The sequence below is a fragment of the Jaculus jaculus genome, chromosome 1 (assembly GCF_020740685.1).
Source record: "Jaculus jaculus isolate mJacJac1 chromosome 1, mJacJac1.mat.Y.cur, whole genome shotgun sequence".
NCBI lineage: Eukaryota > Metazoa > Chordata > Mammalia > Rodentia > Dipodidae > Jaculus > Jaculus jaculus.
This window is the reverse complement of record NC_059102.1, coordinates 247,552,890-247,578,830: the sequence shown is the minus strand read 5'-3', so window position 1 is coordinate 247,578,830 and position 25,941 is coordinate 247,552,890. Positions and strand designations below refer to the sequence as shown.

General features: G+C 44.3%; 1 protein-coding gene across 1 annotated transcript; it reads right to left on the bottom strand.

Annotated features, from left to right (window-relative positions):
- Nucleotides 1-4,591: 4,591 nt before the first annotated feature.
- On the bottom strand, nt 4,592-5,134 carry LOC123458582 (adenylate kinase isoenzyme 6-like). Its single transcript, XM_045142832.1, has one exon. The coding sequence runs from the start codon at nt 5,132-5,134 to the stop codon at nt 4,592-4,594; it is 543 nt and encodes a 180-aa protein (XP_044998767.1).
- Between the last annotated feature and the right edge of the window lie 20,807 nt (nt 5,135-25,941).

The window sequence follows — 25,941 nt, the reverse complement described above, 5'->3', positions numbered from 1 at the left end:
GGGAGTTGGTACCGAGACAAAGTCTCTCTCCCTGAGGCTGTGGCATGAGCTGTTGGTACGTACAGGAGGAATGAACATGACTCCTCATGGAACAAGGGGCTCTTCAGGGGTTTCTGGGAAGAGGGCCTAAGGAAAGACAAAAGTATTTAAAGTAGGGGAATTTTAGATTCATAATTTGGCCAGGTGCCACCAGAGCCTTCACAAACCAAAAGCTTAAAAGAGACAGAAATCCTGCTAGGACCTTTTTATCTATCTAGAAGTGTCCTTTGAAAAATATTTTTATGCGGGTTAGAAGTGGCTTAGCCTTTAAGGCATTTGCCTGCAAAGCCAAAGGACCCAGGTTTAACTCCCCAGGACCCACTTAAGCCAGTTGCACAAGACAGCACCTGAGTCTGGAGTTCTTTTGCAGTGGCTGCAGGTCCTGGTACGCCGTTTCTGTCTGTCTCCTCTCTATCTCCCTCTGCTTGAAAATAAATAAGTAAAATATATATATATATATATATATATATATATATATATATATATTTGTTTGTTTTTTGTTTTTCGAGGTAAGGTGTCACTTTAGCTCAGGCTGACCTGGAATTCACTAGGTAGTCTCAGGGTGGCCTTGAACTCATGGCAATCCTCCTACCTCTGCCTCCCGAGTGCTGGGATTAAAGGCGGGCGCCACCACGTCCGGCTAAAAATATTTTTAACATTTTATTATTTACTTATTTGACAGAGAAAGAGGGAGAGAGAATGGGCACACCAGGGCCTCCAGCCACTACAACTTCAGACATGTGCTCCCCCTTATGCATCTGGCTAATGCAGGTCTTGGGGAACGAACCTTGGTCCTCTGGCTTTGCAGGCCTTAACCACTAAGCAATCCCTCCAGCCCTTTTAAAATATTTTTAAGCCAGGCATGGTGACACACGTTTAATCCCAGCACTTGGGAGGCAGAGGTAGGAGGACTGCTATGAGTTGGAGACTACAGAGTGAATTCCAGGTCAGCTAAGCTAGAGCAAGACCCTACCTTGAAACAACAACAACAAAAAAAAGGTGGAGGCTAGAGAGATGGGTCAGTGGTTAAGGTGCTTTTCTGTGAAGCCTAAGGACACAGTCTCAATTTCTTAGTACCCACGTGTTGTAGTCAGGTTCACATTGCTGGGAGAAATCACCCAACCAAGAACAACTTTTGGAGGGGGAAAAAAAAAGGTTTATTTTGGCTTATAGACTTCCGAGGAAGCTCCATAATGGCAAGGGGAAATGATGGTATGAGCAGAAGGTGGACATCACCCCCCAGCCAACATAAGGTAGACAATAGTAACAGAAAAGTGTGCCAAACACTGGCAAGGGGAAACTGGCTGTAATACCCATAAGCCCACCCCCCTGCCTCCAGGAGGCATTAATTCCCAAATCTCTATCAGCTGGGAACCTAGCATTCCGGCCACCTGAATCCAACCACCACATTCTGCCCTTGGCCCCTACAAACTGATAATCATCCATGATGTAAAATGCAATGCATTCAGTCCAACTTTAAGTCCCCATTTTTTTGTTTATTTTTATTTATTTTTTGAGAGTGACAGAGAGAGAATGGGCACACCAGGGCCTCCAGCCACTGCAAACAACCTCCAGATGCATGTGCCACCTTGTGCATCTGACTTACGTAGGTCCTGGGGAATCAAGCCTTGAACTGGGGTCCTTAGGCTTCACAAGCAAGCACTTAATGGCTAAACCATCTCTCCAGCCCTCAAAATGTCTCCATGTTTTTATCAATCCTAATGATGTTCAAACATCCCTACTATAATTCAAGATCTTTTAACCAGGCCATGATACCAAAAAACCCATAATGGTACAGAATAAACATTCACACTGCAAAAGATGGCATTGGGCACAGCAAATATTCAGCCAATACAAGATTTAAGTAGGGCAAACATCAAACTCTATAGCTCCAAGTCCAACAACTCTAGTCAGTGACAAATCTGCAAGTCTGATAGTTCTAACCAGGAACAACTCTCTGGAGTTCTAGTTCCACCCCTCCAGTTAGGCTTCTCACAGTCCTGGAAAACTTTATCCAAGGACTGCAGCCCTCCTTGGCAGCCATCTCGTGGTCACTGGGTCTCCACTGCAACCCACAGTTCATCCTCATGGCTTCATTGGGTCTTCATGCCGGCATTCAGCAAACTTGCTTCACACTGCCCATGGCCATTTCCAAAGCACAAGACCACATTGCAAACTCAATGATCCTCTTTTTTTTTTTTTTTTTTTTTTTTTTTTTGAGGTAGGGTCTCACTCTAGCTCAGGCTGACCTGGAATTCACTAGGTAGTCTCAGGGTGGCCTCGAACTCATGGTGATCCTCCTACCTCTGTCTCCCGAGTGCTGGGATTAAAGGTGTGCGCCACCATGCCCAGTCCAATGATCCTCTCTTTCCTGCATTTCTTATACCCCATAATACCAGGTAGGGTGCCAATTTGTTAATCCAGGGGGGAATAAAACAGACTTTGAAGAACAAGATACTCCTTGAATATTCAGGCTCCTTCAAAAGAATCTACATTCTTCCAGTTGCTCCAATACAGGTCAGCTGCCCTAATCTCCAAGGTTGTAATCTCTCATATAATTGTAGCAAAATGGGCAGAAGTTTCAGCCCAAAGATTTCATTTCTGTGCCATATCCCTCTACTCAACACCAGCCCATTTCTACACAATGCAACCCTGCACAAATTCTCAGAACACAGGCACAACAGCAAGCCTCTCACAAAAACTGCTTCTAGTCCAGTCCAGGCAAAGCTCTTTCTCACCCTCACAAGCCAAACCTCACAGTCCTTAGTTTTTACTGCATTCAGGTCTTTCAGCTCTGACCAGAATAGTCCATCAAGCCCTACTCACAGTGCTGCAAGGGGTCTCTTAAGCCAAAGTTTCAAATCCTCCCACATTCCTTTTGAAAATCAGCTCCAAAAGGCCAAAGCCACACAATCAGGTATCTAGCAGCAAATGACACCACTCCTTAGTACCAACATTACTATTGCAGTCAGGTTCGCATTGCTGACAGAAATCACCTGACCAAGTGTAGCTTTTGGGAAAAGAAAAGGTTTATTTTGGCTTACAGACTTGAAGGGGAGCTCCCTGATGGCAGAGGAAAACAACTGCATGAGCAGAGGGTGGACATCATCCCCTGGTCAACATAAAGTGGACAATAGCAACAGGAAAGTGTGCCAAACACTGGCAAGGGGAAGCTGGCTATAATACCAATAAGCTACCCGCAATAATACACTGCCTCCAGGGAGTGTTAATTCCCAAATCTCCATCAGCTAGGAACCTAGCATTCAGAACACCTAAATTTATGGGGATACCTGAATCAAACCACCACACTATGTAAGCCAGAAGCACAAGGCAGTACATACATGTGGAGTTCGTTTGCAGTAGCTGGAGGCCCTGGCATGCCCATTCTTTCCCTCTGTCTCTCTCAAATAAATAAATTATACATATATAAAGATATATTTTTATATATATATATTTGGTTTTTTGAGGTAGGGTCTCTCTCTCTCCATCCCAAGCTGGCCTGAAATTAATTTTCTAATTCCAGGCTGACCTTGAATTCATAGGGATTCTACTACCTCTGCTTCCCTAGTGCTGGGATTAAAGACATGTGCCACCATGCCTGGCTATTTATTTATTTATATATTTATTTTGGTTTTGTGAGGAAGGGAATCGCTGTAGCCCAGGCTGAACTGGAATTCATGTGGTAGTCTCAGCGTGGCCGTGAACTCACAGCAATCCTCCTACATCTGCCTCCCAAATGCTGGGATCAAAGGCTTGTGCCACCACACCCTGCTTCCCAGCTTCTGTTTGTTTTTTCTTCTTGGTGTTTCAATGTAGGGTCTCACTATAGCCCAGGCTGACCTGAATTTCACTCCAGACTGTCCTCAAGCTCTCAGTGATCCTCCCACCTAGACTTTTCAAGTTCTGGGATTGAAGGCATATGCCACCATGCTCAGCTATATTTATTTGAAAGAACAGAGAGAGAGCAAGAATAGGCACATGCACCCCTTTGTGCACCTGGCTTTACATGGGTACTGGGAAATTGAACCCCAGGCGATAAGGGTTTTGTAAGCAAGTGCCTCTAACCACTGAGGCATCTCCCCAGCCCCTAGGAGAGTTCTTTTTTAATTTTTGTTTATTTATTTAATTTTGCTCTCAAATCTTTTTTTTATTAATATTTAGTTATTTGAGACAGAGAGGGAAAGAGGCAGATAGAACGAGAGAATGGACATGCCAGGGGCTCTAGCAATAGCAAATGAACTACAGATGCATGTACCACTTTGTGCATCTGGCTTACGTGGATCCTGGGGAATCAAACCGGGGTCCTTAGGCTTTGCACGCATGTGCCTTAATGGCTAAGTCATTTCCTCAGCCCTCAATTCTTAATAATATATATTATATTTGAGATTGTTTAGCTTTCTCATGGAGAAAAAGAAATTGGGCATAAGCCTTTACATTATCGACCATTATACAACAATTTTACTGATTCTTGGGAAATTTCAGTTAGGTGGATAGAAAGACATCATCAACAAGAGTGACTGTCATATGGCAAGTCTTACAAGTCAGGAGCTATTTATTTATTATCTTTGACCCACTTCAGGATCTGGTTTATATTATCCTCTAGCTCTTCCGGTGTATTGCTGGGCAGCTGATGCACAATTTCTTGTTTGTAAGATGCTGTGGCTTCTTCATAAAGAACTTGAAAAATCTCACACTGGATATTGTCCTTTAGTTTCTTCTCATTATAACCCCTTGTTTCAAGTCTTTTGTACAATATGGTGTTATCTGTTCTCAACACAAAAATGAAGTGAAACCAGCATTCAAGAAAGAAATCACAGCCATGGTAATCAACAATAACACCACCTTCTCTCATGTGGTTCTCTAACTCATCAACAACTCTGTCTTCATCTAAAATGGGACAATCATATTCTTCATCATAGCCATTATATAACTCCCCTTCACATGCTAAATCACCCACATTAATATATTTCAGTCCTGATCTTGATGCAAGTTCTTTGCCCAGTGTGGTCTTTCCAACCCCTGGTGTACCGGTGAGCAGGACGTTCAGAAGCTGCACAGTCCTCTCCAACACGGCCCGCAGTGCCTCTGCACACATATTTTTATTTATTTTTAAAAAAATACGTTTTATTTATTTATTTGAGAGAGAGAAAGAGGCATAGATAAAGAGAATGTGCATGCCAGGACCTCTTGCTACTGCAAATGAACTCCAGACACATGTGCCAGCTTGTGCATCCAGTTTTATTTGGATACTGGGGAAATGAACCTGGGTCCTTAGGCTTTGGTGGCAAGTGTCTTAACCACTAAGCCATCTCTCCAGGCCCCAACTATTTTTGTTTGTTTGTTTGTTTGTTTGTTTTTAAAGGTAGGGTCTTGCTCTAGCCTAGGCTGAACTGGAATTCACTATGTAATCTCAGGGTGGCCGTGAACTCACAGTGATCCTCCTACCTCTACCTCCCTAGTGCTGGGATTAAAGGTGTGTACCACCATGCCTGGCTCCAACTAATTTTTTTAAAGTTTTGTTTATTTTTATTTATTAGTACTTATTTGAGAACAACAGACAGAGAGAAAGAGGGGGAGAGAGATTGAGTGCACCAGGACCTCCAGCCACTGCAAAGGAACTCCAGATGCATGAGCCACCTTTGTGCATCTGGCTTACATAGGTATTGGGGAATTGAGCCTCAAGCGGGGGTCCTTAAGCTTCACAGGCAAGTCCTTAACCACTGAGCCATCTCTCCAACCCTCCAACTAAATTTTTAAAACATATTTTATTTAGGGCTGGAAAGATGGCTTACTGGTTAAGGCACTTTCCTACAAAGCCAAAATATTCAGGTTCAATTCCCCAAGACCCACATAAGCCAGACGCACAAGGTGATTCATGAATCACAGTGGCTGGATGGCCTGGCATGCCCATTCCCCCCCACCCTGCCTCTCTCTCTCTCAAATAAAAATAGAGCCGGGCATGGGTGGCATATGCCTTTAATCCCAGCACTTTGGAGGCAGAGGTAGGAGGAACGCCATGAATTCAAGGCCACCCTGAGACAACATAGTAAATTCCAGGTCAGCCTGGGCTAGAGTGAGACCCTACCTCAAAAAAATATATCTATATATACATATATAATAAATAAAATTAAAAATATTTTATTTATTTATTTATGAGTGAGAGAGAGAATGGGCACACCAGGGCCTCTAGCCACTGCAAACAAACTTCAGACACATATGCCACTTTGTACATCTGGCTCTACATAGGTACTGAGGAACTGAGTACAGATCATTAGGCTTTGCAGGTAAGTGCCTTAACGGATGAGCATTTCTACAGCCCTAAAATTTTTAAAAATATTTTTATTTATTTATTTGCAAGGAGAAGGGGTGGGGGTCTAGGCATGGTGGCATGCACCTTCAGTCTCAGCACTTGGGAGGCAGAAGTAGGAGGATCACCATGAGTTCGAGGCCAGCCTGAGACTACATAGAGAAGTCCAGGTCAGCCTGGGCTAGAACAAGACCCTACCTCAAAAAACCGAAAGAAAGAGAAGAAAGAAAGGAGGGAAGGAAGAAAGAAAGAAGGAGAGAAGGAGGGAGAGAGGAAGGGAGGAAGAAGAGAGAATGGTCATGTCAGAGAGAGCCTAGGACCACTGCAAAATAATTCCAGACATATTAGCCATTTTGTGTATCAGGCTTTCGGTGGATACTGAAGAATTGAAACCAGACTGTCAAGCTTTGTAAGCAAGTGCCTTTAACCACTGAGCCACCTCTCCAGTCCCCCCCCCCCCGTGCCTTTTTTTGGCTGTATTTATTTTTCTCAGATTTTTATATGTGGGTGCTAGAAATCAGAATTCTGGTCAGCAGGCTTGCCTTTAACCACTGAGCCACCTCCCTAGCTCCCAAATCCTGGGTCTTGAGCATACTAGGCAAGTACTTGCTTACTATTTATATATTCATCATCATTCAATGATATATTTTTTGTTTGTATTTCCTTATTTTTATGAATATACCTTTCTTTTTTTTGTTTGTTTGGTTTTTGTTTTTTTGAAGTAGGGTCTCACTCTAGTTTAGGCTGACCTGGAATTCACTATGTTGTCTCAGGGTTGCCTCGAACTCATGGCAATCTTCCTACCTCTGCCTCCCAAGTGCTAGGATTAAAGGCGTGCACCACCATGCCCAGCCCCCTCTCTTTCCTTCTTTCCTTTTATTAATTTTTTTTTGTTTATTTTTATTTATTTATTTGATAGCGACAGAGAGAGAGAGAAAGACAATGGGCGCGCCAGGGCCTCCAGCCACTGCAAATGCACTCCAGACGCGAGCGCCCCCTTGTGCATCTGGCTAACGTGGGTCCTGGGGAATTAAGCCTCTAACCGGGGTCCTTAGGCTTTACAGGCAAGCGCTTAACCACTAAGCCATCTCTCCAGCCCTTTTTCCTTTTTTTTTTTTTTTTTTTTTTTTTACTTTTTTTTCAAGGAAGACTCTCACTGTAGCCCAGACTGGCCTTTTCCTTTGTCAGCCCCCAGGGTGCTTAAAGGAGTGAGCCACCATGCCCAACTTCATTCTTTCCTTTGTTTGAGACTGAGTTGCATATAGTCCAGGCTGGTGGGATTTTATTAAGTATCCAAGAATGATCTTGAATTGCTAAATCTCTTGCCTCAACTTCCCAAGCACTGGGACTTATAGAAGTGGACTACCACACATGGCTCTTTCTTTTTTCCTTTCCCTCTATTTCTTTCTCTTTATATTTTTGTTGGGGGGCAGGGGGTAGTCAAACCTAGGGCTTTGTGCCTGCTGCACAAGTGCTCTAATAATGAGCCACATCCCCAGTTCCATATTGCTTTCATAATAAAAAGTAATAGAGGACCAGGTGTGGTGGTGCATGACTTTAATCCTAGCACTCGGGAGGCAGAGGTAGGAGGATCACTGTGAGTGTGAGGCCACCCTGAGACTACACAGTGAATTGAATTCCAGGTCAGCCTGAGCTAAAGTGGGACCCTACCTCGAAAAACAAAATAAATAAATAAGGGCTTGAAAAACCTACCTACCTACCTAGAAAAACAAAACAAATATATATATTTAATTTTTTCATTGCAGGCATGTGTGGTGTACATGCTGGTAATGCCAGCACTTGGGAGATGAAGGCAGGAGGATCGGGAGTACAAGGACATTCTTGGCTACATGAGTTTAATTAAGATTAGCCTGGTTTATGTGAGACCTGTCTCACCTTGCCAAACAAAACTAAAACAATAATAGTAATAGTTGCTGGGTGTGGTGGCATATGCCTTTAATCCCAGCACTAGAGAAGCAGAGGTAGGAGGATCGCTGTGAGTTCAAGGCCACCCTGAGACTCCATAGTGAATGCCAGGTCAGCCTGGTTTAGAGTGAAACCCTACCTTGAATAACCAAAATAATAAATAATAAGAAGAAGAAGAAGAAGAAAATAGTAATAATAGTAATAGCTGGGCGTGGTGGTGCATGCCTTTAATCCCAACAGAGGCAGGAGGATTGCTGTGAGTTTGAGGCCAGCCTTGAACTAGAGTGAGTTCCAGGTCATCCTGGGCTAGAGTGAGACCCTACAATGAGAGAACAAACAAAACAATATTAGGGTTTTTCTCTAGCCCTGGAAGCGCCCCTCCTCTCTGAGGACTGTCTTCTTTCTCTCTTACTCTGAAATAAACTTTATTATATTTAAAAACATTTATTTATTTATTTATTTATTTATTTATTTATTTATTATTTATTTATTTGAGAGAGAGAGAGGGAGGGAGAGAAAGAGGAAGAGAGAATGGGCACGCTAGGGCCTCCAGCCACTGCAAACAAACTAGGTGCATGAGCCCCCTTGTGCACTTGGCTTACGTGGGTCCAGGAGAATCGAACCGGGATGCTTTCGCTTTTCAGGCAAACACCTTAACCGCTAAGCCATCTCTCCAGCCCTGAAATAAACTTCATTCTTTCTTTTAAAAAATTATTATAATAAATTTTGGGGGCTGGTTTCGAGGTAGGATCTCTCTCTAGCCCAGCTAACCTTGGAATTCACTTGGAAGTCTCAGGGTGGTCTTGAGCTCACAGCCATCCTCCTACCTCTGTCTCCCAAGTGCCCGGATTAAAGGGGTGCGCCACCACGCCGGGCTAAACTTTTTCGTTTTAATTGAAAGCGAGCGCACGCCCCCTTGTGGTTGTATGTTTATTTTGAAACTTTCCTGTCCTGTTTATCATTATGGCCCCACAGCTCTATCCTTCCCTCAAGGATCCAGATCAGATTCCAGAAAAACTCCAGCCTTGTGCTGAATTATCCTAGGATGTGTGTCTAGCTCTGCTTCCCAGAATCTGACTTAAAAGCAGTAATAGACATCTCCCTAGTGTTGGTGGACATCACACACAGCAGCAGTCTCGCTAAAAGAACCCTTTGGACAGATGCACAACTGGCTTCTGGGTGGACACACAGAACCTTAGGCCAAGTATGTGGATTCTGTCTATTAAAAATCAATTACGGGCTGGAGAGATGGCTTAGCGGTTAAGTGCTTGCCTGTGAAGCCTAAGGATCCCAGTTCGAGGCTCTATTCCCCAGCACCCACGTTAGCCAGACGCACAAGGGGGCGCACGTGTCTGGAGTTTGTTTGTAGTGGCTGGAGGCCCTGGCGCGCCCATTCTCTCTCTTCTCTCCCTATCTGCCTCTTTCTCTCTCTGTCACTATCAAATAAATAAATAAATATAAACAAAAAAAATTTTTTTTAAATCAATTACCCCGGGCGTGGTGGCGCACGCTTTTAATCCCCGCATTTGGGAGGCAGAGGTGGGAGAATCACCGTGAGTTCGAGGCCACCCTGAGACTACATAGAGAATTCCAGTTCAGCCTGAGCTAAAGTGACACCCTACCTCGAAAAAACAAACAAACAAACAAAAAAAAAATCAATTACGATGGTGTGGTGGCGCAAGCCTCTAATCCCAGCCCTTGGGAAACCAAGGTAGGAGGATCACTGTGAGTTTAAGGATACCCTGAGACTACATAGTTAATTCCAGGTCAGCTTTGGCCAGAGTGAGACCCCATCTCGAGAAACCAAAAAAATAAAATATAAAGGGCTACAGAAGATGGCTCAGCAGTTAAGGCACTTGCCTGCAAAGCCAAAGGACCCCAGTTCGATTCCCCAGTACTCACATAAGCCTGGGCTGGAGCAAGACCCTACTTCAACACAAAACAAAACAAAAAGGATCAATTAGCCATCTAGGTATAAGTTAGTAATAAACGTTCATGAGCCTAAAATCCGTAAACATAATGGGCTCTAGAGGTCAAAAAAGGTCCCAAAGATTTTGTGCTCTACTGTTGCCATCTTAAAATTTATAATAATTTTTTGTTACTGTTTTTTCAAGGGAGGGTCTCACTCTAGCCCAGGTTGACCTGAAACTCACTCTGTAGGCCCAGGCTGACCTCAAACTCATGGTGATCCTTCTACCTCAGCCTCTGGAGTTCTGGAATTAAAGGTGTGTTCAACCCACACCTGGCTCATAATAATTTTGAATAAATTACTCTAGTTTGGGGGGGGGGAGTTCAAGATAGGGTCTCACTCTAGTCCAGGCTGACCTGGAACTAACTCTGTAGTTCCAGGCTGGCCTCAAACTCACCATGATCTTCCTACCTCTGCCTTCCGAGAGATAGGATTAAAGGCATGCACCACTATGCCTGGTTCCCACACTTAAAAAAAATTCTACATTATTTAATATTTTGTTTTGTTTTTTGAAGTAGGGTTTTACTCAACCCTGGGCAGACCTCTAATTCACTATGTAGTCTCAGGGTGGCCTCAAACTAATGGCAATCCTACCTCTGCCTCCCTAGTACTGGTTAATCCCAGCATGCGCCACCACACCCAACTTTCTTTAAATTTTTATTGATAATATCCATACATACAGACTAATATACCATGATCATAATTCCCTCACAATCCTCTCTTTTTCCCCTCCTGTATCTGCTCTCCAGTGAATCTCTTGTTTCCATCTACTCTGTCTTACATTATGATGTCATCATTTTTCCCTCCTATTATGCAGGTCTCCTGTAAGTAGAATCAGCCATTATGAGGTCAGGAATAACCACAGCCACTTTGTGTCTTGGAGACAGTATTGCCAAGCACTCCTCCCCTTCCTTTGACTCTTATGTTTTGCCACTTCTTTTGTTATGATCCCTGAGCTTTGGAGTGTGTGATAGAGATGTCACAGTGATCAACACTCCACTGTCACTTCTCATCAGCACTTTCATAGGTTTTGAGCTGCGTTTTCTTCTTCTTCTTCTTCTTTTTGAAATAGGGTCTCACTCTAGCCCACACTGACCTGGAATTCACTATGTAGTCTCAGGGTAGCCTCAAAAACTCAGGGCAATCCTCCTACCCCTGCGTCCTGAGTGCTGGGATTGAAGATGTGCGCCACCACGCCTGGTTTGAGCTGTATTTTCTTTTTGCACTGAGTCACACAAATTATGTCCTGGGTAAAATGTTCTAAGACTAGGACATGAAAGGTATGTCAACTTGAAATAATACAGATTGGCCTGCCAAAAAATGAGTTTACTCAAGAATAAACAGGGAATTATATTCCAAAATATACAAATTGTGATGGATTATAGGCACACCCTGAGAGTCAAAGGAAGACAAGGATTTTTTTTTGTTGTTTTAATATGTTTTATTTATTTATTTATTTGGGAGAGAAAGAGGGGGAGAGAGAGAGAGGGAGAGAGAGATGGAGAGAATGGGCACGCCAGGGCCTCCAGCCACTGCAAACAAACTCCACATGCATGTGCCCCCTTCTGCATCTGGTTTACGTGGATCCTGCCTTAACTGCTAAGCCATCTCTCCAGCCCTGTTTTTGTTTTTTGAGGTAGGATTTTGCTGTAGCCCGGGCTGACCTGGAATTCACTTGGTAGTCTCAAGGTGGCCTTGAACTCATGGCAATCCTTCTACCTCTACCTCCCAATTGCTGGGATTAGAGCCATGCGCCACCACTCCTGTTTCAAAATATTTTTATTTATTTATGTATTTGACAAAGAGAGGAAGAGAGAGAAGGGCAGATAGAGACAATGGGCTTGCCAGGGCCTCCAACCACTGCAAGCAAACTCCAGACACCTGGGCCACCTTGTGCATCTGGTTTACGTCAGTCCTGGGAAATAGAACCTAGGTCTTTTGGCTTGGCAGGCAAGTGCCTTAACCGCTAACCTATCTCTCCAGCCCAAGAATTTTTTTTTTTAAGGTAAAATGAGGAGGGTAACATAAGTTGTTTTGAAACAATTACCTTTGGCTGCAAAGATCATCATTAAGGTGGCATAGTGTACAACTGACGACAGTTGCTGGCTAGCTTGTCTTTATAGAAGGTATTTTTCTGTGAGGTTGTGGTGGCCTTTGTGCAAAATTATGGCTTTTCAGGAGTCCTCATAGTAGGTTTTGTCATGAACATGATTGTATAAGAGTCAATTCTTTAATGGTCTCCTGACTCCACTTTGTTTGAGTTTGGCATAAGTGACTCCATGTCACGCCCGCCTCACCAGCAAGGAGGACGCCACAATCAGGATTCTTCTGAACACACTTTATTAGGGACTGCCAAACTGCTAGATGCGAAGACGCGAAGACCCAGAACCACGAAAGGCAACTGTTTATATAGGGTTTAGGCTGCTTACCCACAAATGATTGGTCAACTGTGGATATGTGGCCACCAGTGATTGGTTACTTTCTGGATGCCTCATTAGCATCGGCCCGCAACGGGTTGGAGCATGCGCACTGTGCTAAATTTACACCAGCTGTGACCAATAAGAGGCCAGAAACCGGCGCCAGCTTGTAATAGCGTCTGCGCGGCTCCTAACATATCCCCCTTCCTTTTTTTATTATTTAGACACCAAGGGACCAAATCACCGATCTAGCCTTTCCCACTTCTGGCAACAGGCGATCAAGGTTATAAGGCCTTGGAAAACTCACAACTCACCTTATCCTGTGCAATGAGTTATTCCTCAGGGATGTGCAAAGGCTGAGTGTGAAATAAAACTAAAAGTCTTATGCCTAACCTGGTGCAATGAGAATAAGCTCTCAGGGTGCAAAGGCCACAAGACAGCTCAAACGAAGGGAGAAAACGTCCAGGTCAAGCAATAGCAAAATTACACACAGGCACATCATGCAGGTACCAACGAGGCCCAGAGTAAGCACCAATCACTGGTTTCAGCTCCCTATTGTTTCAGAGTTATCAATCAAGCATTAGGTGAATGTCCTGATTCCAGTGCAGCAAATGCTTGCACTAGCATAGCATTGTCTCTGAGTCTTTGACTTCGCAATTTACAGAAACACCAAAAACACCCGATTGCAGCAGCAATCATAAACAGCATCATGGAACCCATTCCAGCCCATTCCTTCAAATAAAGGGTAGCTTTCTATATCCAGTCCAATTAATAGAAGTTTGAACATCCAAAGTATTAGCTACATTAGCTGATAAATTATTCAAAGTCGCCGCAATTTGTATAGTAATAGCAGCCACAATGGCTGTAGTAATCCCAAAATCTCTTTTGATTCTAAACAATGTCATAGAACTAGGAGAACAGCATATAGTAATAGCAGCCACAATGGCTGTAGTAATCCCAAAATCTCTTTTGATTCTAAACAATGTCATAGAACTAGGAGAACAGCATATAGTAATAGCAGCCACAATGGCTGTAGTAATCCCAAAATCTCTTTTTGGTTCTAAACAAAGTCATAGAACTAGGAGAACAGCTTCATGTATTACAGGTAGAGGTTTTGGGAATACTGAGAGTATTCCCCAAAGGGGTTCTGTCCATATCCCCAGCAGGTTGAACAGGGGTAATATCATCAGCACAGCAATCACGATCTTCATCCTTTTCTGGACTCTCTTTGACCACTCGCGTCAGTCTGGCAGGAACCCAAATGGGATTGTCTTGATCCTGTGGAAAAACACAAACAGCTCCCCTGGATCTTATTAAAACAAGATCCGGGCCCTTCCATTGATTAGATATAACATCTTTCCATTTTATTTTTTCTGAAACTGGTGATGGTGGCAGACAATGCCTGTCTGCTGCTGACCTACCCATCACGTCCAAATTTAAAAAATTAAGTGTAAAAAGAGCTAGGGAAATAGTTAATTGTTCCTGCACAAGTTCTTTTGCTGCTCTTAATTTCTCGGAGGTGAGAGGCCATTGGGGTACCCACACAGGTGCCTCCGTCACCCAGGGTATGGGCAAAGCATCCTCAATGGCCCCTAGGAAAAACCCAGTCCTTTTCGATCTAATTTTTGAGTACCAGTCACAGGCTCTGGACTTCCTTGTGACATTTTTCCTAATCCTTTTTCTGGAACACACCCCATATCTCTCATAATTTGTTGACTCTGATTAGAGTAATCATTAGTCAATTTAAACTTCATCTGATGTAAAATATCTCGTCCCCACAAATTTACTGGTAAAGGGAGTACATATGGTATGAATTCTCCCGCACGTCCTTCATGATCCCTCCATCTTAAAGCCTGAGCACTTATACTAGGAGAAGACTCATATCCCAACCCTTGTAGAGTTTGTGAAGACTGATTGACAGGCCAATTAGAAGGCCACCATTTGGTGGAGATAATACTAGTATCTGCTCCCGTATCTAAAATACCAGAGAAAATTTTTCCTTGAATAATTAACTCCAAGGTTGGTCTTTCATCCAGATCCAGTGAGACATAGGCACATCCTCCTCTGGAGGATCCAAGACCTTTTGTTCCTCTAATATCCTTTTTATAAGGGAACAAGCCATGTAGGCTAGGCAATACTAAAAGCTGAGCAATACAATCCCCACAGGAAATAGAAGATATCCCTCTAGGGGAAGAGCACAGAATTTTTACTTGTCCTTCATAATCCTCATCTATAACTCCAGGGTGAACAATTAAGCCTTTCAGAGCTGAAGATGAGCGTCCTAGCACCAAGCCTACTGTATCAGAGGGCAGGGGTCCTTTAAAATCAGAGGGGATTGGTTGACAACCCATTTGTGGTGTTAATACTGCTCCGGTGGTGGCACAGAGGTCCAACCCTGCGGAACCCAGAGTGGCTCTCCGTGGCTCCCCGGTGGCCTCATGGATACCTTGGGTGGCTCGACATTCATGGCCCCATACATTTGAGGGCCCTGGGGTCGAGGGCCCCTCTGTCCGTTTTTTGGCTGGCTATTAGAATCATTTGTGATCACTCTCCCCTTAATATCTTTAACTAACCTACACTCATTGGCCCAATATTTACCCTTCCCACAACGTGGACACATCCCAGGAACTTTCTTCTGTACATTAACTCTGTCTTGACTTCCTGGAATCTGACTCTTACACTGCCTTTTTATGTGTCCTCTTTTCCCACAATTATAGCAAGTAATGTCTCTAATCCTCTTTGCAGCAAGGACAGCTGCTGCTATCCCCGCATTAGACAAAGGACCTCCTATCTCTCTGCATGCTTTCATCCAGGCATTAAGCCCTTTTCCTTTCCATGGTGTAATAGCATTTCTACACTCCTTTGTACATTGCTCATAAACAAGCTGTTCTATAAGGGGCATAGCAGTATCAGGGTCTCCAAAAATTCTACCTGCAGCCTCCATTATTCTTGCCACAAAATCCGAAAAAGGTTCATTTATGCCTTGAACTATTTTTGTTAAGTTGCCAGTAACTTCTCCTTTATTGGGCAGGCTTTTCCATGCTCGTACAGCTATCTGGTTAATCTGTCCATATACCTCCACAGGGTAGGCCGTCTGATTAACCGTCCATTGTCCCTGGCCAGTCAACATTTCATAAGTCCAAAATGGCTGACCATTAGCAGCATTTTGTCTAGCCTGAGCGGCACAGGCATCTTGATAGATAGATTTCCAATCAAGATATTGTCCCATTGTTAAGCAGGCTTTCACTGTATTATACCAATCTGCAGGAGTCATTGCATAAGCAGTGAGCCTCTCTACCTGAGCCTGAGTAAAGGAGGCATTAGTCCCATACGTCCTAACTGACTCTGCAAGATCTTTTAACTGTTTATGTCCTATGGGCTCATGATATCGGCCCTGAGCTGGATCGTCAAACACTGGAAATATTTGTTGAATTTTTCTTATTTCTTTTGGCTTGCAGAAAGAAGTTCCCTCCATGTATCTCAGTACTTCCCTATTTGTTAAAGGTGGGGCAGAAGGCACAACAGGTGGGTCAGGGCGATATCTCTCAGCCTGATGCCTGTCAGCTTCCTCCTCTAACAGAGCCTCATCATACAAGTCCAACTCCCCTTCGCTATCTGAAGATTCAAAAGATCTTACAGAAGCAGTCTCAGAACTTGATGAGCTTGCCACATGTAAATGTTTGAATTCACTTAATAAAGGATACAAATCATTACCTTCCAAATCTTTAACCTTAGTTTCCTTTTTATCATTAACCTTCATTACATTTTGTTCCTTCCTTTTATTACCTTCTAAATCTTTAACCTTAGTTTCCTTTTTATCATTACCCTTCATTACATTTTGTTCCTTCCTTTTATTACCTTCTAAATCTTTAACCTTAGTTTCCTTTTTACCATTAACCTTAGTTTTCTTTTTACCATTACCCTTCATTACATTTTGTTCCTTCCTTTTATTACCTTCTAAATCTTTAACCTTAGTTTTCTTTTTACCATTAACCTTAGTTTTCTTTTTACCATTAACCTTCATTACATTTTGTTCCTTCCTTTTATTACCTTCTAAATCTTTAACCTTAGTTTTCTTTTTACCATTAACCTTAGTTTTCTTTTTACCATTAACCTTCATTACATTTTGTTCCTTCCTTTTATTCTGTTTTCCTTTTTGTTCCCTTTTTTCTGTTTCTGACATACTGTCCTGATGTTCCGCTAAAGTCCTCTGGCCCTCTTTCACTTTAATGAGCACACAGGGCAAGAAGAAAATCATAACAATAGCATCAACCTCCCAGGGCAGCATACCTCTCAGAAAAAAGTCCGGATCCGACCGTCCCGTGTGTCAGTTCTGAATCCTCCTTAAAACAGGGGTCTTCGCTGGTGCAAGATGTTCTTCAATTCCCGGGGTTTCGGCACCACTTGTCACGCCCGCCTCACCAGCAAGGAGGACGCCACAATCAGGATTCTTCTGAACACACTTTATTAGGGACTGCCAAACTGCTAGATGCGAAGACGCGAAGACCCAGAACCACGAAAGGCAACTGTTTATATAGGGTTTAGGCTGCTTACCCACAAATGATTGGTCAACTGTGGATATGTGGCCACCAGTGATTGGTTACTTTCTGGATGCCTCATTAGCATCGGCCCGCAACGGGTTGGAGCATGCGCACTGTGCTAAATTTACACCAGCTGTGACCAATAAGAGGCCAGAAACCGGCGCCAGCTTGTAATAGCGTCTGCGCGGCTCCTAACAACTCCATTTTGATTCTGACCAATTTTGGTGGGGGGCAGGGGGTGTTGTTTTCACTTTTTGTGTTTGTTTCAAACGGTCTTGCTGTATAGCTCACGTTGGCCAAAAATTCACAGCAATCTTCCCTGTTTCAACCTCCTAGTCTGGGGTTACCAGTGACATCTAGATGAGTCCTCTGGCTTGATTCTGACAACTTCATGTGGTTGAAGTGTGGGAGTGACCAAGGGATAACACCTGTGTCTGGTACATATTAAGTCCTCAAAACTAACAAGCCCAGAGTGGTGGTACACACTGAAAATCCCAGCCTGGACTAACGAGTAAATTCCAGATCAACCTAGGTTAGAGTGAGACTCTGCTTCAAAAAAAAAAAAAAAAAAAAGACCTCAAAAGTGATAATGACTTGTGCTGGGGAGATGGCTCAATGGTTAAAGGCACTTGCTTACAAAGCCTGCCAGCCCAGGTTTCAAGTCCCTAGGACCCACATAAAGCTGAATATAGGGCCAAAGAGATGGCTTAGCAGTTAAGGCGCTTGCCTGCGAAGCCTAAGGACCCATGGTCTCCTCTCCAGATCTCACATTAGCCAGATACACAAGGGTGAAGCAAACGCAAGGTCGCATATGCCCACTAAGTGGGCGCTAGCGTCTGGAATTTGATTACAGTGGCTGAGGCCCTGGCGTGCCAAAAAAAAAAAAAAAAAAAAAAAGCTGAATGCAAAGAGGCTCATGCATCCAGGATCCTAACACACCTACAACGATGGGTTAATTTGCAGTCTGGCAGTTCATTTGCAATGGCAAGAGACCCTGACTCAAAGAAGGTGGAGCATAGATACCTTGAGGATGTCCTCTGACCTCCATGTCCATGTAGTGGTGTGGGTGCCCATACACACACACACACACACACACACACACACAAATATATATATATATATAATTTAAAAGTGCTAGTAGTTGTTTGGTATGGGACTGCATACATGTAATCCCAGATACTAGGGAGGCTGAGGCAGGAGGACAGAAACTTCAAGGCCAACCTGAACTTTATGTCTAAAAATAAAGATAATAAAAATAGGGCTGGAGCTGGGCATGGTGGCTTCCAGGTCAGCCTGGGCTACAGTGAGATCCTACCTCGAAACATGGAAAAAAAAAAAAATAGTAGGACTAGAGCCAGGCATGGTAGTGCACACCTTTAATCCCAGCACTGAAGAGGCAGAGATAGGGGCTGGAGAGATGGCTTAGAGGTTAAGCGTCTGCCTGTGAAGCCTAAGGACCCTGGTTCGAGGCTCGATTCCCCAGGACCCACGTTAGCCAGATGCACAAGGGGGTGCATGCGTCTGGAGTTCGTTTGCAGTGGCTGGAGGCCCTGGCGTGCCCATTCTCTCTCTCTCTCTCTCTCTCTCTCTCTCTCTCTCTCTCTCTCTCTCTGCCTCTTTCCTCTTTCTCTGTCTGTCGCTCTCAAGTAAATAAATAAAAAATAAACAAAAAAAAAAACTTTTAAAAAGAGTCGGGCGTGGTGGTGCACGTCTTTAATCCCAGCACTTGGGAGGTAGAGGTAGGAGGATTGCCATGAGTTCAAGGTCACCCTGAAACTCCATAGTGAATTCCAGGTCAGCCTGGGCTAGAATGAGACCCTACCTCGAAAAAAAAAAAAAAAGAGGCAGAGATAGGAGGATTCATGTTTGTTCAAGGCCAGCCTGGGACTGCAGAGTAAGTTTCAGGTGAACCTGAGCTATCTACCTTGATAAGAACAAATAAAAAAATAGAGAAGCATTTTGTGCTGGGCAAGGGATTACAGACTGTACTTCCACTATTTAGGAGATTGAGGCAGGACTATCATGAATTTGAGACCAGCCTGGGCTATCTAGAAAGACCCTGTCTCAAAAAGAACAAAAAATGGGGATGGAGAGATGGCTTAGCAGTTAAAGCACTTGCCTGCAAAGCCTAAGGATGCAGGTTCAATTCCCCAGAACCCTTGTAAGCCAGATATACATGGTGGCACCTGTGTCTGGAATTCATTTGCAGTGGCTAGACACCCTGACACGCCGATTCTCTCCTTCTCTCTCTCTTTCTTTCTCATAAATAAGTAAATAAAAATACAATTTTTAAAACTTAAAAAAGGTTGGGGGGGGGGCCGGGTGTGGTGGTGCATGCCTTTAATCCCAGCACTTGGGAGGCAGAGGTAGGATTGCCGTGAGTTTGAGGCCAGCCTGAGACTACATAGTGAATTCCAGGTCAGCCTGGGCTAGAGCGAGACCCTACCTTGAAAAACCAAAAAAAAAAAAAAAAAAAAAAAAAAAAAGGTGGGGGTGGCTGGAGAGATGGCTCAGGAGTTAAGGCACTTGCTTACAAAACCTAACAGCCTGGGTTCAATTCCTCAATGTCCAGATGCACAGGGTGGCAATGTATCTGGAGTTTGTTTACAACCCTCATGTGCCCATTCTCAATCTCTCTCTCTCTTTCTTTCTCTCTCAGACTCTACTTCAATAAAAGCCAAATAAGCCGTCTCTCCAGCCCTGAAAAAGTTTTAGAAATTAGAAAGTGTGTGTGTGCATGTGTGCATGCATGCAGATTCCTGAGAGCCTAGGAAAGATAAGAAGTTTGGCATTTAAAAATATTAGAAATAGTTTTCTAGATTTCCAGAGAGCTCCAGAAACTGTCATTATGTGGAAACAGTAAAGCAACAAAGATAATTTTGAGATCTTGAAGGATTTGGAGATTAAGGGAGCCTTGGAGACTTTGTAAAAGCTCTGGCCTGGACCCCTGAGGATACAGGGCCCTGATTTAATGAGAGCTATTTAACTCAAGGGAAAAACTAACAACTTCAATACCTCTTGTGATATCACCAATCAGGATTTTAGATTAGAAAAGCCAGAGCCAGAAGAGGTGCGGGGGGGGGGGGGAAGGGGGCTAAAAATGAGATGTCCCTGCTGTTCTCAGATTTCCTGTGAGAAATCCCAGTGGAGAAGACACTGCTTGCTGGGTAAATGAGTCATGGGGTTTTACAGGCCAAGGGAGATGGAAAACAGATTTCAGTAAAAAAGCAAAGAGAAATCTCAGGGAAAGCTTTCAGTGTTCGTGTGAAACCATAAAGCCAAGCTATTCTGGAAACACTGGAACAAAACGGCCTGAGAAAAACCAAGAGAAAGCACAAGGATCCAGGCAGCTTAAGCTAGAGAGAGCTTGTTTGTACCTTTGGGCAGTTTGGAACAACCAACCAAGATGGCACCATCCAGGCAAGGTGAGGAGACAGGAAGTCTCCCAGTGCCCAAGGCCTCCAGATTCAACAGGAACTCATTGAGCATGTCATTATACTTGGGTTAATGACAAAGAAGATTTGAGAGCATGAAGGGCACTGTGGGGATTGTGGGGCTGTTGCAAAAAAATTCAAGTAGAGCAGTTTTGGGAGGAGAGGCATGAGAAGAGACAGGACCGGTCCTTTCCATTCTATTTTGGTTTGTTTGCTTAGCAAATTTGGTAAGGTGGAGGAGTATCTGTTAAGTGCTACCCAGCCTCTTTGGCACTTTTTGTGTTTACAGACCAATTCACTTCACTAATGTTTACAAGACTCCCTGAGCAAAGGAGCTGGGTTCACCCATGAAGCAGGTAGAGGGCATAGTGGGAGCAAAGGCCTGAGCTGTGACCCTGCAAAGCAGACGCAAAGAGCCAGGAGTCCTGTGAAGCTACAGCAGAATGAGGGTGCAGAGGTCTGCAGGAATACTACGTTAGGCATCGGTCTGGGGATCAGTGCCCTTTGAGGCCAAGACTGAGTGGGGGAGGTCTCACTCAGCACATTCTCTTCTATGTGACGTTGGAAATAATTAACCTGTGGACTGTTACAGCTGCCACTAGCTCCCTTTAGGAACTCCTGGCCTCCCTGAATAACATGTAGCCCAGCACTCCCACTGTGCAGCCTTGTGGAAGAAGGGATTCTAATTAGGTCTGGTCTTTAGATGTGCTGACTTGCAGGCACCTGGACACTAACTCCACTAGCATCTTGGGACAGTTCCCTGGGCTCTAAAGAGCCTGGGCTGATGGTTACCATTCCTCTAGGACAGGAGCTCCTAGGACAATTCTCTTCCAACCAATTCTCTTCCCCTGGCCTTCAAGGATCCCAACTCACCTAACAATGTCATCTAGGGCAGCAAGGAAGCCCTGGAGAGGAAGGTAAGAGTCTTGGTCCCATGGCCGGGCATGATGGTGCACGTCTTTAATCCCAAGATTTGGGAGGCAGAAGTAGAAGGATTACCATGAGTCCAAGGCCACTCTGAGACTCCATAGTGAATTCCAGGTCAGCCTGGACTGGAGTGAGACCCTGCCTTGAAAAAAACAAAACAAACAAACAAACAAACAAACAAACAAAAAGTTAGTGTGGTAGTGCACGCCTTTAATCCCAGCACTCAGGAGGCAAAGGTAGGAGAATAGCCATGAGTTCAAGGCCACCCTGAGACTACAAAGTGAATTCCAGGTCAGCCTGGGCTAGAGTGAAACCCTACCTAAAAAAAAAAAAAGAACTGGGTTCTGAGTATAGTAACTGGGTATAGTCAGACGATTCAGTGTGAATGTGGCCTTGCCCTTAGAGTAGGAAGCTCTGATCATGAGCAGGTGGCTCTCTTGTTTTTAATTTTTATTTATTTGCATGTATGGGGGCAAGCATGCCATAGTTTGTATATGGAGGTCAGATGACAACTTTCAGGTGTCTGTGTTCTCCCTTTTTTGAGATAGGGGTTTTGGCCACTGCAGAATAATGCCAGATTGCAAACAAATGTCAGACTAGCTGACCCACTAGCTTTGGATTCTTTTGGCTCCGTCTTCCATTGCTGTGGGTCTGTTGGGATCATAGACACATTTACCACTTGGTATTGGACTTTACATGAGTGCTGGGAAATTGAACACAGGCCAGCAGGCCTTTCAAGTGAGCACTTTAACTGCTGAGCTATCTCCTTATCCCTGGGTGGCTCTTTTTAAAAGCACTTGGGAGAACTGATGTGAGTTCAGAGAGACTACATAGTGAATTCCAGGTCAGCCTGGACTACAGTGAGACCCTACTTCAAAAAAACCAAAAAAGAAAAAAGCAAACCAACATGGAGAGCAATTGAGGAGTACACCCAATGTTAGCTTCTGTCTTCCATGTGTACATGGACCCACATGTGCACCCCTCTCACATGCATACATGTACATGAACAACATACACACACATGCACACACCTCCTGATCAAGACTGGAGACCATGGAAGCCACCTCAAAAAAAGTGAGGTTGAGCCGGGCGTGGTGGCGCACGCCTTTAATCCCAGCACTCGGGAGGCAGAGGTAGGAGGATCCTGTGAGTTCAAGGGCACCCTGAGACTATAGAGTTAATTTCAGGTCAGCCTGGACTAGAGTGAGACCCTACCTCAATAAACCAAAAAAAAAAAAAAAAAAGTGAGGTGTCAGCTGATATTGAACTTATAATAAGCAGGAGTGAGTTAGGTAAAAGAAAGAAGAAAAAACATTGAAGTGCACAGAATAGCCTATGAAGAGATAGGGGGGCATGGAAAAGCAAGAGTGTATTCTGGGGACACAATGAAAAAAGCTCTCTCTGGCTGGACAGTTAGGTCTTCCTGGCGATGGATCCGGCCAGACATGAAGGGCCAATGAGAAAGCGTAGCACTTACTTTCTCATTGCTGGGACACAGTATCCAACCAGAAGCTACCTGTGGAAGGAAAGGATTTATGTCCAACTTACAGTTTCTAGGGGAAGCTTCATCATCATAGGGAAAGCATGGCAGGACCTGGCAGCTGTGTATTACATCTCCACATCAGCAGGGAGATTGTAGAGAGGTTGCTCAGTACAGCAAGTAGAGCAAGCCATAGCACCCCAAGGCCAGCTCCCAATGACATACTGCCTCCAGCAAGGCTCTACTGCCCAAAGGCTCCACCAGCTGGAGATTAAGTATGAAGTTTAACCACAAATTCAGGAGGCAATGGGGGACATTTTACATTCAAACCACCACAGGAAGTGAGGAGGGACAGGGTCTGAGGGAGGAAACAGGACCAACCCGTTGAAATTAAAGACACTAGGGCTAGAGAGATAGCTTAGCAGTTATGGCACTTGCCTACAAAGCCAAAGAACCCAGGTTCAACTCCCCAGGACCCACAAGAGCCAGATGCACAAGTGGTACATGCATCTGAAGTTCATTTGCAGTGGCTGGAGGCCCTGGTACACCCATTCTCTCTCTGTCTCTGTCTCTGTCTCTGTCTCTCTCTCTCTCTCTCTCTCTCTCTCTCTCTCTCTCTCTGTGTGTGTGTGTGTGTGTGTGCTTGCAAATAAATAAAAAGAAAAGAAAAAGAAATTAAAGACACTAAGGCCAGACAAAGGTTGTAGGTAGTGGCATGGTTAAAGCAGGATGATTATATGTATATATATGAAGATATATATATATATAAGGAAGATGGAGTATTACGGGAAAGATAACACGATGACTCAGAATAGTTCTGAGGAGAGGAGATAGGATCAACTTTACCTTGAGTTTTTGGTGCTCAAGGGTCATCCTAAGGGGAGAGGAATGGAATGAGAGAAGGGAGACTAAAACTCAAGGTACCACTGCAGGTCCAGAAACAAGCCCCTGGAAGTTGTTGGGAAGCCCTAGAAAGACATATCAAGAAAGAGGGAAGGGAAACCATCCCCCAGTCCAGGAAACAGCTAGCAGCCTTAGAGCAGCAGTCATAGAAACCAAAGGAAGCTTCCAAGAGAAGAAGACAGCTTCAAGCTACTCCTGGAGTAGCTCAAAGGAGGCAAAGACTGAGAAATGTAAGGACAGAGAGTGTGGATCCTTCCTGAAGGGGACTGGACTATGGGGCAGTTTTAGTGGTGATGGTCTCTCCAGGTTTGACGTAAGCAAGCCTGTCACATCTGACTAAACGAGTAGTGCACTGCACACTCACTCCAGTGACTATTTAAGAAGACAGAACCCAATTGATGGGGTACTACTGGACTCTGTACAATTCGGGGGAGGTCTAAAACTGTACTGTGGATACTTCCCACACGGTGGCACCAAAGGCCAACTCTACTTGGGCTTGGACCAGGCACAGCAGGGGTCAGTTTGGGGGTCCTCACCCCTAGGACATGATCTCACGCTAAAAGCCTTGATGCTGTGTTCAGGACCCTTTCCACCATGATACCCCATCCTCCACATGTCTCTGTCAAACACTTCTAACAGTAAACTCAGAAACAAACTATGTACCACCCACTACAACCTTCATAGGGGGTGGGGGCTAGCCTGAAAAGGTCCTATGGCAGCAGATCATCTCATGATCTAAGACATCCCTCCACTTGTCCCTTAGGAGAAAGGCGTCAGGAAGAAAAAAAGGACGCCTGGTTCAGCCTGAGGGACACACAGTCACCCCACCCGTTGCCTACACCAGGCTGGTATGGCCCTGCTCATAGCTCCCCCTGTAGGCTTGAAGCTGGATTGGTGGGGACAATAGCAGAGACAGCTAGCTGGGTGTTTGGGGAGTTCCTAAGGAAGCTGCCCACCCAGCCTAGAAAGTTACACCTCTCAACGTGGAAGCCAGCCTGGAGATGTCCAGACAAGTCACAGCCATGCTGCTTTTGAAAATATGCCAAGTTTACTGCAAACAGTGAAGAAAATCCAAACAAGTGAAATTACTATTCCAGGATATGATGGTCTACTGGCACAGTTCTCAGGGCCAATGAATTCAGACCCAGGATGTTCTGGAGCTTTCTCCACTCTACTGTTCTTACTGTGGTGAACAATCTTCTGTGTTCAGAGATATAAAAGTCCTCCCCCTCAGCCGCTCTGACCTTGTTTTGACCTTACTTCCTTTCTTTTCCTGTAGCCTACAGATTTAAATACAGCAAGATCCTGCCTACCTCCTAGCTGTCACCCTTGCTGTTCTTTCTTCCTGGGATACTCTTCCTCTGAATCATTCTGTGACTATTTTCCTTGTTGTCAGTAAGGTCTTAGCTCCAATGTCACTACCTCAAAGAAGACTTTCTGGGTTGAAGATGTAGCTCAGTTGGTAGCAAGACACTACCTCAAAAAAAAAAAAAAAAAGTAAAAGAGGGCTGGAGAGATGGCTTAGCAGTTAAGGCACTTGCCTGAAAAGCCTAAGGACTCAGGTTCTATTCCCCAGAACCCATGCAAACCAGATGCACAAGGTGGTGCATGTGTCTGGATTTCATTTGCGATGGCTAGAGGCCCTGATGTTCCCCTTCTCTCTTTTTGTTTTTCTAAGTAGAATCTTGCTCTAGCCCAGGCTGACCTGAAATTCACTATGTAGTCTCAGGGTGGCCTCAAACTCACAGCAATCCTCCTACCTCAACTGCTGGGAATAAAGGCATGCACCATCATGCTTGGCTGACCTTTGACTTTCTTTTCTTTTTTTTTCTGTTTTATTGAGGTAGGGTCTCACTCTAGCTCAGGCTGACCTGGAATTCACTATGTAGTCTTAGGGTGGCCTTGAACTCACAGTGATCTTCCTACCTCTGTCTCCTGAGTGCCGGAATTAAAGATGTGCACCACCACACCCAGCTGACCCTTAACTTTTAATTTTTT

Excerpts from the sequence above, each read along its gene's own strand:
- LOC123458582 (XM_045142832.1), bottom strand. The coding sequence starts at position 5,134 with ATGTGTGCAGAGGCACTGCGGGCCGTGTTGGAGAGGACTGTGCAGCTT.